This window comes from Crocuta crocuta, unplaced genomic scaffold (assembly GCF_008692635.1).
Source record: "Crocuta crocuta isolate KB4526 unplaced genomic scaffold, BGI_CrCroc_1.0 scaffold231, whole genome shotgun sequence".
NCBI classification, from domain to species: domain Eukaryota; kingdom Metazoa; phylum Chordata; class Mammalia; order Carnivora; family Hyaenidae; genus Crocuta; species Crocuta crocuta.
This window is the reverse complement of record NW_027528357.1, coordinates 7428372-7443225: the sequence shown is the minus strand read 5'-3', so window position 1 is coordinate 7443225 and position 14854 is coordinate 7428372. Positions and strand designations below refer to the sequence as shown.

The 14854-nt window shown below is 38.7% G+C and overlaps 1 protein-coding gene across 3 annotated transcripts in view; it reads right to left on the bottom strand.

Moving 5' to 3' along the window:
- Nucleotides 1-3491: 3491 nt before the first annotated feature.
- Nucleotides 3492-14854, bottom strand: part of B4GALT6 (beta-1,4-galactosyltransferase 6) — a 65880-nt gene continuing 54517 nt past the window's right edge. For all 3 annotated transcript variants that reach the window (XM_077753834.1, XM_077753836.1, XM_077753835.1), the window contains 4 exons: nucleotides 12096-12283; nucleotides 8749-8871; nucleotides 7959-8060; nucleotides 3492-6979 (listed from right to left, as the gene is read on the bottom strand). In XM_077753834.1, the coding sequence (XP_077609960.1) occupies nucleotides 6832-6979; nucleotides 7959-8060; nucleotides 8749-8871; nucleotides 12096-12283 (561 nt within the window). In that variant the 3' untranslated portion in view covers nucleotides 3492-6831. The remainder of the gene's footprint in view (nucleotides 6980-7958; nucleotides 8061-8748; nucleotides 8872-12095; nucleotides 12284-14854) is intronic.

Here is a 14854-nt window from a genome sequence, read left to right as displayed (position 1 = left end):
GATCCAGGCAGTGGTGTAGAAACAAAGGACCGTATAGATTCCAGAGGGACTTCAGAGGTGGAGCTAATGTTGACTGCGCAGAGGGGAAGGGGGAGGGTGACTCGAAGATTTGGCCTTGAGTTACTAAGTGGAGGGTAAAACAAGAGAAGACTAGGCTTTGAAGGGAGATATGATCAGTTCAGCTGAGGACATGCTGAGGTTTCAGTTTCTGTGAACAAGCAGGTGGAGACGGCCCCTAAGCTGACAATGCGGGTCAGGAGCTACGCATTCTAAGCTTAGCTTAGCTTGGACTGGAGAGTCTCCTGCATGTACTTAGGGAGACCACGAAGTTAAAGCTCTGCAAGTATAAGAGATCACATGCTGTATGTGGCGACTTAAAGTCATCTAAAATTTGGGGCGCCTGGGTGGCTGAGTCGGTTAAACATCCAACGTTGGCTCAGGTTACGATCTCACGGTTTGTGGGTTTGAGCCCGGTGTTGGGCTTTGTGCTGACAGCTCAGAACCTGGAGCCTGCTTCAGATTCTGTGTCTCCCTCTCTCTGTGTTCCTGCTCCCGCTCACACACACACCCCACACACTCTCTTTCTCTCTCTCAAAAATAAAGATTTTAAAAAATCTAAAATTTAACAAAATTAGAAATCCGGTTCCTTGCTCGCACTAGACACATCTCAGGTGCTTAACAACCACATGTGACTAGTGGCTACCAGGCTGGACAGCACAGTCACAGAACACTTCCGTCATCACCGGACATGCTAGTAGACAGTGCTTGTCAGTGGTCCTAGAAAGTGAGTTACTGACCAGAGAGGGGAGAAGGGAGAAAGAATGGAAGGCAGAGGAAGAAGGGTCTTCCAAGAGAACTGGGACCACGATAGGTGAAAAAGCCAAATCCAGAAGCCAAGGTAGGAGAGAAAAGGCAGTAGAGGCCCCTGTGGACGTGTATCTTCTCCTGACGCAACACTGAGAGAAGCTGCAAGTTCCTGCATGACACCCATAAGGGAAATATCCTAATAGGTGCTTCCCACATCACCTACCTAAAACCACACAACCTTCTGAGGAAACGGAGCCTGATTCCCATATGCTGTCTTCCTTGTCACGACTATTACTGCTAAAATTTAATTGTGCACCTCTGCCAGTCTTATGAATTGTTTACTTACATTAGCATGTAGAGGGTAATCACTGACTTCATTTCCTAGTAGAATCAAAGAATGCAGTATCATTCTTAAAATATGATCCAAGAAGGGCACCGTAGTGGCTAAGTTGGTTAAACGGCCGACTCTTGGTTTTGCCTCAAATCATGATCTCACAGTTTGCGGGTTTGGGCCCCGTGTGGGGCTCTGTGCTGACCCTGTGGAGCCTGCTTGGGATTCTCTCTCTCTCTCTCTCTCTCTGCCCTTCCCCTGCCCATTCTCTCTCTCAAAATAAACTTAAAAAAAAAAAAAGATCCAAGAGCATGAAAGAAAGGCTTGTTAGCCTTGAGCTGAAACTGACTTAATTTAAGCCAAGTTTTTGCTCACCATGTCAGGCACTGTGCTAAGTGCTTTGTTAGGATTGGCTCATTGAATCTCTCCAGCAAATCCTCGGATAGTTCCTATGATCCTCAACTGAAAGATCAGGAAATTGAAGACAACAGGGATTTAAAATTTTGCTAAAATTTCACAGCTAACAATAGGGGATCTCTGAATTCAAACTCAGATCAGTCTGATTCCAGAGTCTTTGCTTATAACCACTGCCTTCCACACAGTCCTGTGAAAAGTTAACTGCAAATCCTCACGATCAGACGTAGACAATTATCTCAACTATCCTTCCGAAGCACAGGGTTTACTGTTAAGAAATATTCTGTACCTTGGGAAAAGCTTCTTTACAAAGATACTCGATTGGCCTAATACTGCATTAGGGAATACAAAACCAACGTTTACAGAGGGCACAATTGAGCACCTCATTTGACAATATGTAGGTTTTTCGGTTGTTTCCATATCTATTTTACCCAGAAAAATGATAAATTCCATGAGTGTAGGTAATGTCTGATACTTCTTAGAGAGCCTACAGAGCACAGACTTCAACTGATGGCATTAGGAAGATTAAATAAGCAATGAATTCAGGTCCACGAAACTGTGTTATAGGAACATGCTGAGAAACATACACATTCTATTTTTATTACTTATATATTTTTCTTTTTGAGAGAGAGAGAAAGAAACAAAGTGTGAGCAGGAGAGGGGCAGAGAGAGAGGGAGACAGAATCCAAAGCAGGCTCCAGGTTTAGAGCTGTCATCACAGAGCCTGATGGAGGTTCAAGCCCACGAACCAGGAGATCATGACCTGAGCTGAAGCCGGACGCTCAACCAACTGAGCCACCCAGGCGCCCCTAGATGTTTGTCTTTTAATTGTAGTATAATTTTGAGTGCTGTAGCGCTGTCTTTTCTGAAGTCACTTACATTAAGAGCAATACAGTGTATGCTCCTCAAGAACAGCTTTCTCTAAATAAAACAGTTTGGGTCCAGATGATCTCTGCAACCCTAAATCCTTACGCTTAAAGACACAACAGAAACATACACATACAAGATCATTAAACTGAGTGGACATGCTTCCACAGAGAACACCAGAGGTGTTAATACCAGAGGTAGGAACCTGGGGCAGACTAAGCCAACTCAACTTTATGGCTTTGCATGATTTAAATGACTAAATGATTATATGATTCAGTGATGGGCTTGATTTGTGACACACAGTGTCAATATCCTGGCAGCTCATACTAGGCATAAAAATTAATAACATTTAGAATTGATTACAGAAACAATTTAAGTTGAGACAAATCATGATCTCACAATCCAGGCCCAAATATAAATCTAGTCCCTAGGTTTATTTGCCTTAAAGGTCTTCAATACTACTCAGGACCTGAGAAACAAGAAGGGGATTGACCACAACACACCAGCCTAATTTACTCAAGTTGTGTAGGTAGAAGAAATGTTAAAAAAAAAGATTTCTTTAAGAATATTCATTTTTGGGGCGCCTGGGTGGCTTAGTCGGTTAAGCGTCCGACTTTCGCTTGGGTCATGATCTCACAGTTCGTGGGTTCGAGCCCCGCGTCGGGCTCTGTGCTGACTGCCAGCTCAGAGCCTGGAGCCTGTTTCAGTCTGTGACTCCCTCTCTCTCTCTGATCCTCCCCTGCTCACGCTGTCTCTCTCTCTCTCTCCTAGAAATAAATTAAAAAAAAAAAAAGAATATTCATTTTGATACAACAGATTGCCAACTGTACTGATGAAGAATATTTAAATATCACTGTGTCTTTTCTGAGTTAAAGGCTATGAGGAGATCAGCAAATGTTTATTTAGCTAAAACTGTTCCAAAGGCAGGCCCTGTGGTCGCTTTCTGCTTCTGTTGCAATCCCAGGGCAGTCAAGGTATTTATCAACAATTCACTTCAAATTTAAGAAAATAAACACAACAACCCCAGAAAGCCCCCAAAAAGTTCCTGAGCGAAAATAATTACAGTGTCACATGAAGTCTTTAGAACATTATATTTCATAAAAGACAATGATAAAAAAGTACAAACATTTCCATGAGAAGCAAAAAAAAAAAATGAGAATACAAGATTACTAGCATTTATTTCAGTGCATTTATGTAGAAGCCTTTCAGATCTAATAAATAAAATAATCTTAAGTACACTTCCTCTTTCCGATAAACCACACTATGGCCATGTTAGATCTCTCAGTTGGCATACTTGCAAATACAAGGCAATAAATCTAGAGTACTAATTATTTGTCTAAAAAGTACATACAGAAATATAAGAGATATAAGCAAAGGCCAAACAAAACGACACAAAGTCTGCTTTCACTTATAGGAGGCTTGCAAAAGAAGGAGAGTTTTGTATTATTTTTCCATTTTGTCTTAAAATGGATGTATTTTGGTTGGAAAAGGAATCTAAGCAAGTTTTTAATACACAATCATGTGTTCGCATGACACTGTAAATAAGTTTTCTTATTGAATACTTTTTCACAAAAGACAAACAAATTTAAATGTAGATTTAAAAAAATACTCATATGTACGCTTTCCCCTCTCATTTCTACAAACAGATCCATTAATCATTACTTCTGTCTGGGGTTGAAAGGCACTATGTCACTTTCCCAGTAGTGCCACGGGGACCTTGTAATAGCGCCATGTCCACATACATGTGTCTTGACTTTGAAACTAGGGAATACAACAGAGAAGTTATCAGAGGACGTCTTCATAAATTTTGAAAGGTTTCAACTTGCTTGACTGGATTTGTTCAGAAATAAAAATATATTTTCTGTAGACATACCTCTCATTGCACTTGATACAGAGTAGGTGATCAATACATGTTCACTAATAAATCCACCAAACATAATGATAGAGACTTTGCATTTGCAACATACTTGTTAATTTTTATGGAATGGATTTATTTTCATAAAATAAAGATAACTGAGCAAAGTGTATATATCAGCCTTATGGAAACATATAAAAGTCATTCTTTATAGGCAAAAATCAATTTTAGGTGTGCACTTAAACAACAAAACAAAAAGGAAAAAACATAAAGGAAACTAATGAGATGATTTTCACGGGATGACATACCATATTCAAAACAGAAGAAAGCTAAATAATATGGCTCACTCATAAAACAAAAATTGCTATTAGACTTCCAAGAAAATAAGGCAGATACTAGTAGAACTGAGTTCTCCTGAAACTGTAAAGTGTGTATCAAAATGAAGATTCCAAAATGTGGGCAGCTTCACTTTAAAAAGCAAAACACATGTTTTACAAACAAGACTTAGAAACAGCCCTAATTTTCCCCACAATTAAAATACATAAGTATTAAAAAAATATTTAAGCATTACAGGATTAATTATGCTCTTATGCCCTACTATCTTGTTAGTGGTCACAAATGTTAACATTCCCAACCGACTTGCATTTCACCAAATTAAAAAAAACTACATTGGCTATGAGACCAAAATGAACAGATACACAAATTAAGAACAAATCTCTTATTTTTTAGAGGGTTTGATATTTTTTTTTTTTTGAGTTCCACCAAAAAAAAAAAAAAAAAAAGAATGGAAGGTAAATATTTTGGAAATATTTCTAAGAAGTAAGTGTGGAAACTTCTGCTTGGTATCATAAAGGGAGAGCGATCAGGTTTTTCAAAGCATAAGAAATTCAATTATCTTATGATTTGGTTTGTGGTCGTTTGTATTACCCAGATTGCCATAAAAAAATGATACTTCCCAATTAAACTTAAACCTGAGATAAATAACTCTATTTCTGTTTTAGGGGAACAATCCATGAGGCAAATATTAGCCCAACATCCCTCACAGATTTCTTTTGCTCGTCATTGTTTTTGAAGACTCACTTTAGAGATACATACTGTTTTGTTTTAAATTTGTGAAAATGTTAAGATATTTTGTTGACTACAGTTTATAATTTTCAAAGTAACGATGCTGTTTGGTTTGCCATGAAAACTTCACCCAACTTTACGATAAAGCAATACACTGGGTTTCAGGTAGTAACAACTGTTCTCAGAGCAGTGTCCTATAATATCAATGCATTTAAAGAACTGATTACATGTTTTAAAATAATTCTACTAAACTATGCTTTCAGTGAGGCAATTTTAAGAACACCAGAAATGTAATTTCTTAAAAGTGAAAAAAATATATAGTTCTAATAAAACTGGCCAACATTGAAGGTTCCCTTCAAAACTTGAAATTCTATGAGTCCTAGAATTAAACTGAAAACTTGTTTTTATCTACTAAGCATTTATCTTCATAAAAATAGAACATTTAATTTCTTATCTAATAGTATAATTCATTTGTATATTATAAGTACTACTGGGTTTTCCATAGCTCATTCTTTTTAAAAAAATCGTTCTGATTTTTTTCTTAAATGAAAATTGTTTTTTGGCTCTTCTGAACTAGAAATAATAAAAGTGCTGTTCACTGTAAATAAAAAAAAATAGAGTGTACACACACATACAACCTTGGGAACATTTTTTGAGGCACAAAATTCGTGACAATAACGCCAAAGATACATGAAAGACAGTAAACATAAAGAGGTCCTTTATATCATGTTACATCACAACGTTTAAGATTTCCTTGGTAATACTCATGCATGTGCATAAACAATATGGCTGTGACTTAGCAAAATCTGATGAAATTGCAAGCAAGGAAAAAAACAGGTAATCCTGGTAGGAAGAAGAGCTGTTTAACTCCTTTCTTCTTACCCTTTAGAACCCTAAGAAAGCTGTGACTTCCACACAAGAGGCTGAAGGTCTAAAGCTCAAAACTAGTGTTAACAGTTTACTGTATTAGTTGGCTGTCAATTATTGACAGTTCCTTCATTTCACACAAGGGTTAACCTTTGTTTAGCGACATAAATTTGCATTGTTTTTTTCCATGCAAATAAAAAGGTCTATAAAAGTCCAATAAAGGCATAACCAATTACATGCAAAACTGCAACACATCTTTTTCAACAACTTGAACACATTAATTTACGTCACATATATACAAAACAAACATGTTTAAACAGAAATAGAGCATTCTCTTGAATTAAATTATATATTTTAGTATAAAAGTGTTCTCTTTGTAGGGAGGCTCTCTTAACTTCCAGACTTCGGGAATGGCATTGAGTCTCTGCAGTGCTTGCCATGGGGGAGTGTCTCAGAGTCCGGGATGGGTGATAGTATACAATCTCGCACTGTAAACACAAAGGACTGCTGGCTCTTCTCACAGATCAGGGAACTGTGACACATCCACTCGCCGACTTCCATTTAGAGGACACGCCAAGTCTGTGATCCAGCACTGCGGTCTAGCTTGCCATGAGAGCAACCTCTTCTAATAGTCTTCAATTGGAGCTAACTCGGGCATGAGGTTTACAGATATATTCGTATACAACCTATCCACCAGTATTTTTGGCGTATATATTAAATTGTTCAACCCATCAATGTACTGGCGCTCTTTTGAGTATCTTAGTAATTTATACCTAGAGTGTTAGAGAAAAAAATGAAAAATAACAACAACATGTTTAAAAGAAAAAAAACTGATGATGAATATGCTCAAGGTTATTCTTGTAATTAAAGCATTCAAAGCTTTTTACAATTTTAATTCTTTGTGCATAATTAAAAATCCTTCTAAACCAGAGCACCTGGGTGGCTCAGTGGGTTAAGCATCCGTCCGACTTCAGCTTGAGTCATGATCACACGACTTCACGGGGTTGAGCCCTGCATCGGGTTCTGCACTGGTAGTACGGAGCCTTCTTGGGATTCTCTCTTCCTTTCTCTTTGCCCCTCCCCCACTTGTGTTGGCTGTCTCTCAAAATAAATAAACTTAAAAAAAAACCTTCTAAACCATTCTAAATTAGCATTTTTACTAGCCTTAAAATGCTTCCTGAAAAAATTATTTTGCACACAATTTCGACATCCTTAAAAATAAAATATTTTATGTTAACATTTTATGAAATGATATGTTTTATGTTAAGGAAACAGTTTTTATTTTTATTACTTTTTAAATTTTTATTTATTTTTGAGAGAGAGACACAGAGAGAAACAGAGAGGGAGAGGGAGAGAGAGAGAAAGACAGTATGAGTGAGGGAGGGGCAGGGAAAGAGGGAGACGCAGAATCTGAAGCAGGGTCTAGGCTCTGAGCTGTTAGTACAGAGCCTGATGCGGGGCTCAAACCCACGAGAACATCACCTGAGCTAAAGAGCTGAAGTTGGATGTTTAACCGACTGAACCAGCCAGGCGCCCCCAGGAAATAGTTTTTATATAAATGGTTACCTGGGCTTTTTATTATAACATAAACACATATGTATATTTCTTTCCTTTATATAAAGAAAAATAACATCAACAGACAATTCCCTAGATAAGATTTTTTTTTGGGGGGGGTGCAGTGCTTTTTTAAAAAATCCTTCATACATTAAATAATTTTGAAACCTTGTTATCTGAAAGTAATATTAAACTTACCGTCCTAAAAACTGGACTTCACCTCGATGGTGATGAGGAATAGATTTGTATTTCCCCAAGTCTCCCTCTGGTCTTGTTACATTATATCCAGCATAGTGAACTCTACAATACAGGGAAATAAAAATATCAAGGAATAAAATGTGACATAAAATTGATTATGTTGAGTTCAATTTAAAATGCAAAAGAGGGGCACCTGGGTGGCTCAATCAGTGAAGCATCCAACTCTTGATTTTGGCTCAGGTCATGATTTCACAGGTGTGAGACTGAGCCCCACATCAGGCTCCACACTGGGTGAGGAACCTGCTTGGGATTCACTCTTCCCTCTGCCCCTTTCCCACTTCTGCTTTCTCTCAAAAAAATTTTTTTTTAATGCAAAAGAATGCAATCATTACAGAGTTGTCAATTTCAGAATGCACTCTTTTTTTTTCCTTCAAATTTGTATTTAAATTCCAGGGAGTTAGTATGCAGTGTAATATTAGTTTCAGGTGTCGAATTTAGTGATTCAGCACTTACATACAACATCCAGTGCTCACATCACAAGAGCCCTCCTTAATACTCATCACCTATTTCACCCACCCCCCACCCACGTCCCCTCTGGTCACCATCAGTTTGTTTTGTAGAGTTAAGACAGAAGGCACTCTTAATGAAGAAGGGTAAAACACAACATAGGATTTAAGAACCTCAAATTTTCCATTCCCCAAAATCTTTTATCAGAATGGCAAAGTGCAATTTAACTAATATAACAGGAAATTTACAGAAACTCTATTAAGCAGTTTGTACCTCAACCTACCTATTCCAAAGGTCATCATCTTCTCCTCCCCATCCCCAGAAGGCATTAGGAAATCCATTGATCTTTTTAAATTGTTCCACTGTCAGTCCACTTACACCACCAAAAAACTCTTTATACGGAAGACTAAAAAGAAAGCAGAATACAGCATTCTGAAAATGAAATCAAAACAATTTGCCACATATAATCAAGTTTTCAGTCTTATATGTGCTTTGTGAAACACACTCTTATTTCCCATATAAACAACTGTGCTGACTAAGTCATATCCTGGGAAACGTAAAGTGTACCAAGAAACAAAACATTTTTATATTCTAGTGAAACATCTAAATGTGTGAGGTAAAATGCAAAATAAGATACTTGTGATAACTGCAATTTAATATTCAATATCGTTACTTTGGAAGACTTAAAACCCAGTGTTCAAAAACTGTATGAGATTTCCACATCAAAGTAAACTTGCTTATATACATCAATAGTGGTTCATGCAATGTCATATGCTGTTAAGCTAATAGAATGTCCTAAACGAATTTAATTATAAATGTGTTATTTATTACAGAGACTGGGATAAATATAAATTAGTAAGGACAGCTCTAGAACTTAATTTTGAAATGACTAGTTGCCTGTTGTTATAATAATTATACCTGCTTGGTATGATATCCTACTATTCATGGGTATTTACAAATATAGAGGCAATGTACTAGTATATATAAATAAATACTAATATATATGTATGAATGTACTAATATACAGATGAATGACTTTTTATTGAGATATAATAGACATATAACACATTGTATTCATTTTAGATGTATGACATAATGATTTCACATGTGTATATACTGGAAAATGATTACCACAATAAATCTAGCTAATATACATCACCAGACATCGGTACAAAATCCTTCGCTTTCTTGTGATGAGAGCTTTTAAGACCTATTCTCTTAGCAACTCTCAAATGTAGAATACAGTACCATTAAGTCTAGTCACCATGCTGTACATTACGTCCCAAGATTTATTTATCCTACAACTGACCGTTTGTATCTTAACTCCCTTCAATCACTTTGCCTAACCCCCCACTTCCCGCAACCACCAATCTGTCCCCTGTACTGTGAGTTTGGTTTATTTTTAGATTCCACGTATAACTGAGATCATACAGTAATTGTCTTTCTCTGAGAAATGACCACACAGTACTTTTAAATTTGGATTTTATTTTCCTTACCTTTAACTCATATTTCAAGGAATTCGTCAAATTAAGTTGTTCATTTACATACTGGTTTTCTGATCTCAAGTTAGCATCCTTAGACTTAGTTCTGAATAAACTCCTGTGGCCTCAAAGTGCTATTGGGAAGCGGCCTGCCAGACTCCCCACAGAGGCCAGGTCACTGTGGAGGGCCCATAGGGAAAACAGCTTGTGTAAATCAAGACAAGGGAAATCTGGCCAGGACTACAGCACAGCTGCCTCAGACAAAGGGAGAGAGCAGATCTCAATTTTTTGTTGGAGGGACTCTGCCCTCATTCCCTGCGGGGAAGAAGGGCTGTGTGCCAGTTGAGATCCTGGGCGGCCAGAGAAGACGGGAGAAGCAGCTCCTACATGGAACTCATGGGTTGCAGGAGAAAGCAACCTTGGCCCCACCATGGGCCGAAAGCACCCAAAGACAATACAAGCTATACGGACTCCAAAGACAATCACAGTGTCCCAGGAGACTGCACAGGCTCACCCTTGGGAAGTAATGATTCCACAGACAGAACACCAGTTGGGGTTCAGCAGGGTCAAGAGGCACCAGTCAGTTATTCTCCCCCAGGCTAGTGGTCAGGGAGAAACCTGAGATCAGCAGCTAGGCAGATATGGATAAATGTGTGTGTCTGTGCATTCATTAACATGTATAAATTGTACATTAATTCCATTTATTGTTCTGCTTAAGAGGAAGTAACTGCACTATGACCAGAATGGAGAAAGATCAGATAAAATGAAGGTTGAACAAATAAACTAAAGGAGAGGAAACAGAAGATTGACAAGAAAACCTATTAGTATTTATTGTACACTGTCCGAAGAGAGAGAATCACTAATCTGGGGACCTGGGCTTTCCTGTCAGCAGCTATCAGAGTGTGGGCACCGTTATGGAGCAGTGATCCTTCACCAGGCTTCATCCCACGGCCTGAAGTCTGCCCACTGTCAGGCCTATTCCTTAATCTGCTGCCATTCTCCCTAAATTACATTCTAATTTCTACTCAAACTTCCAAGATACCCTACTAACCACGGCATTAGTCTAGGCAGATCTGAGGATCATATTACATTAATACTTAATTATTTTCAAGTAAGAAAAATCAATTTTGAATTTTTAGTTCATATGACCTACACGATGTTTGTTAATGAAAATCAGTTACTCTGGATCTAATTTGATTCTAGTGGGCTAACCAAAACTGAGTTTCCAAGAACCAGATCCTGAACCTGGATGATCTTCCGCAAGCCCAGGCAAGCCCACAGTAATAACAGGACTTGGAGTTCAGACACTGTAAATAGTAAGGAAAAGGTTTTTTTAATGATAATGACAAGCAAAAAAAAAAAAAAAAAGGCAGGCATTCCTTTCCTATTCTAGTGCTGATTAACCTAGTCACGTGTGGAGCCTCTCTGCCTCTCTCTCCTGTGTAGGTTGGGCAGCAGGTAAAATGTGATGTAGGCACCATCTCCCCTCTTCTCTCCACTCCCATCAGCCATGAAAACTGTGACAACTTGCGTGCTTCCATGTCAATTTCAGTTACTATCAGCTCCGATGACGGTTTGCATTTCATGGTATGTGCAGTTAGAGAGAAAAAAACCAAACACCAAAAAACCCCTGCCTCTTATGATTAAAGGCAAGACAAGAAACTAGAACTTAGAAAGAGGACACACTGCAGAGAAAGGGCTTTCCGTGCACTGAAACAAACCACTGGAAAAGGGGAAGCGGAAGGGCGCTGCCATGTGCCATGCACGCCGAGGCAGGGCAGGCCCCGCATACATGATCTCACACGGCCCTAGGGACGGGTTCTAGGACTCCAACAAACAAGAAACCAGCATGCAGAGGTATGAGGACCTAACCAAGTCCTATCACTGCTGAATGTGGAACCAAGAGTTAAGTCCACATTTGCTCCATGTAGAACCCAGGTTTCTCTGTCCTACCAGGCCACGTGCAAAGTTCTGCGAGAGGCAGCACCTAGGGAGACAAGTGACTCTGTATCCTGGCTCCCTGTGAGGACGAAGCGGAGTTAAAGATACTCTTTAGGCTTTAAGACCTCTCAGATGCTGCCACAGGAATAGAGATCCCGCTTCAATGACAGTCTACTGTATGATACGGGGAGCACTGCGCATTACTCACATGTACATGTATTTATCCAGCTTTGCTGCAAAATGACGTGGCATTTCTCCACAACCGTAATAGTTTCGGTCATTTTCGGGTAGATGGTCCACATCGTGGAAGATTACACAGTCCCAGATGCTGTCTTTCATGGCCTCTTTGAAGCCCACGTTGAAGAGCATTGCACGGTTAAAAGGCTGTGTGCCGGTCTTCACAGAGAAAAACACAAATAGAGTTAGTCTTTGTCATCTGACTTTTTTCTACATTTTTCTAACTTGTTGATTCAGGGTCAAATAATCATTGTAAATACGTCCAAATCAACTAGATAAAATGAAATATTTCAGGATCTTCAAATATACGTATTTCCTTACTATGTTCTTTTGTACTTTAGTTCATGGAAGAAAACTACTGTTACCAGTATATTGTCAGATCACCAGGTTTACAGAATGATGTAATTCATGTTTCTGTTTTCCTCCAAATACATCAGAATATAGATCATTTATGACCAGGAAAAAAAAAAAGCCATGAGAAATAATACAGTTCATTTTTTAGTGAAGCTTTCCGTATGTGTCAAGTCTAAGAGAAGCAGGAAATGAACTGACTCGGCACGCAGTAGCCCTTCTGTGATAGAACAAGGCCATGGAGCGCTAACTCCCTATGGTTAATGCTTACAATAAAGACACAGACATTTTCAGAGACGAAAACAATTGGAACTTATTACAAAACCCAACATCTTTAGTACAACCATTTTCCATTATCATTAAGAAAAATATATTCAAGTGCCCAGGCAACAACCACTTTCTGTTTTTATTACTCTTGCTTATGATAAAGACCAAGAGCACTTTAAGAGACAAGAGAATGGGAACTTAGTACACGGAACCCAACTTCTTACAGAATAATCACTTCCCTTTATTTACGAGGGAAGTTATATTAAGGTGCCTTGGCAATAAAAAGTTTCATTCTACATCTGATGAAAATAAAAGAGCAATTATCCATACCTTAGCAGTATTTCTCAAAATCATTTCCAAAGAAGACAGTAAAAAAGCGCAATGACAGGAGCAAATGAGATACACAACACGGCCACCACCACACAGTCATGCCTCAGGAGTGAGAAATCAGTAATTTTTAGGCCCAAGTCCCACACTAACTTGAGGTAATAGAGATCCTTTTACCTTTTACAGCATCCTTCTTCACCAATGAAAAGGAGAGAACATACAGGAGGGGGAGTTAAATTATAATGTTATTACTGGGGCATCAGCATCAGCTTGAACAAACTCCTCTCCTTCAAGGTTTTAAAAATTGTTTTTATTAAATGTGGACATAATACTTCATGGCTTATCATAAAAATAAGTTCATCTTCAAAAAGTAAAGCGTTTTACCTCCTCTAGTAGTTTATTATAGTACTTTTTCTCCATATCGCAAGGTAATGAGAGTTCTGATATTTCCCTGCTTCCTTAACTTTAGACACTGTCCACTGACTTCGTACCAAGGTCATTGAAGATTCACACCACCACGCTCACTGCCCCTCCATCCATTTTCCCAGTGTAGTTATAGAATAATTTTTGGTAAAAGCAAAAGCATCTGCATATTAGGACTGCATAAATATTTCTGGAGGGTTGAGTGAATTAGGATTCCATTTTCTTTTTCAAACTGGGATTAATAACTGTCTTCTGTTTTCTTAGTTTTCTATGTAATTATAATTACTCTGTACAAAAGCCTCGATAGATATGCCCTCTACTTATTAATAATGGATATAATTCAAACACTTCAAGGTATCTATCAATTCCTTCTCCACCCCCTCAAGCCCAACTCCCGCTCCTGCTGCCCTGGATTCTTCTGCAGTCTGGACTGGTCTGACCATGTGTGACTCTCATCCTAGGACTTCTTCATTCCCCAGCATCACCCCTGTCTCTGACTTGGCTTTCTCTATTTGCTAAGGCACATCTTTCAGCAGCTTCCGGAGTAAGGGTCCATAAAAAAACAGATAAATATATATGTTTTTTTGTTTTTTTTAATCAATGAATGCTCAAAAATGCCATCTGTCTACCCTCACACTAGGTAAAAACTTCTAGGTTAAAAATCCATTTCCCCTAGGATTATAAAGGCATGGCTAAACCATCTTCTAGCTATCAGCATTACCAAGAAGTTTCATACAGTCCTGATACATAATCACTGGTAACTTTTCTTACAGAGCCTTCTTGATATCTTCTCTTTTTAATTTATATTCTAAAATGTCAAAATAACATGCTTCACAGCAGATTTGTATTTTATTCGCATATACACATGAGCCCCTTTAATCCAAAGACATGTCTTTCCTTCTGGGAAATTTTCTTATATTATTTCTTTGGCTATTTTCTCCCCAGTCCCTCCCCAATTTTTTTTTTTTTTTGATCTATTTTTCCAGAACTCTGCAAGGAAAGTCTACTACTAATTGTGAACACGAAACGCCAATGGCACTGCACAGGCGCCTTATCTCTGTGCCAGGATGTCTGGGCATCGGCTGGGGGACCCACTTCCCGGGTGGCTCACTTCCACAGCCAGCAGGATGCTGCCGCCAGGATGATGTGGTTTCCTCTCCACACAGCTGCTCGAGTGTGCTCACGACCTGGTGGCTGGCTTCCCTAAGCAATAGTGATCCAAGAGACCAAGGCAGAAGCAGCAATGTCTTTTATGACCTGCCCTCAAAAGTCACATGCTGTCATTCTGCAGTTTGATTGCCCATACAAGTCAGCTCGTATTCACTGAAGGAGGAGACTGCTCAGGAGTCTAGTTCCACGGAG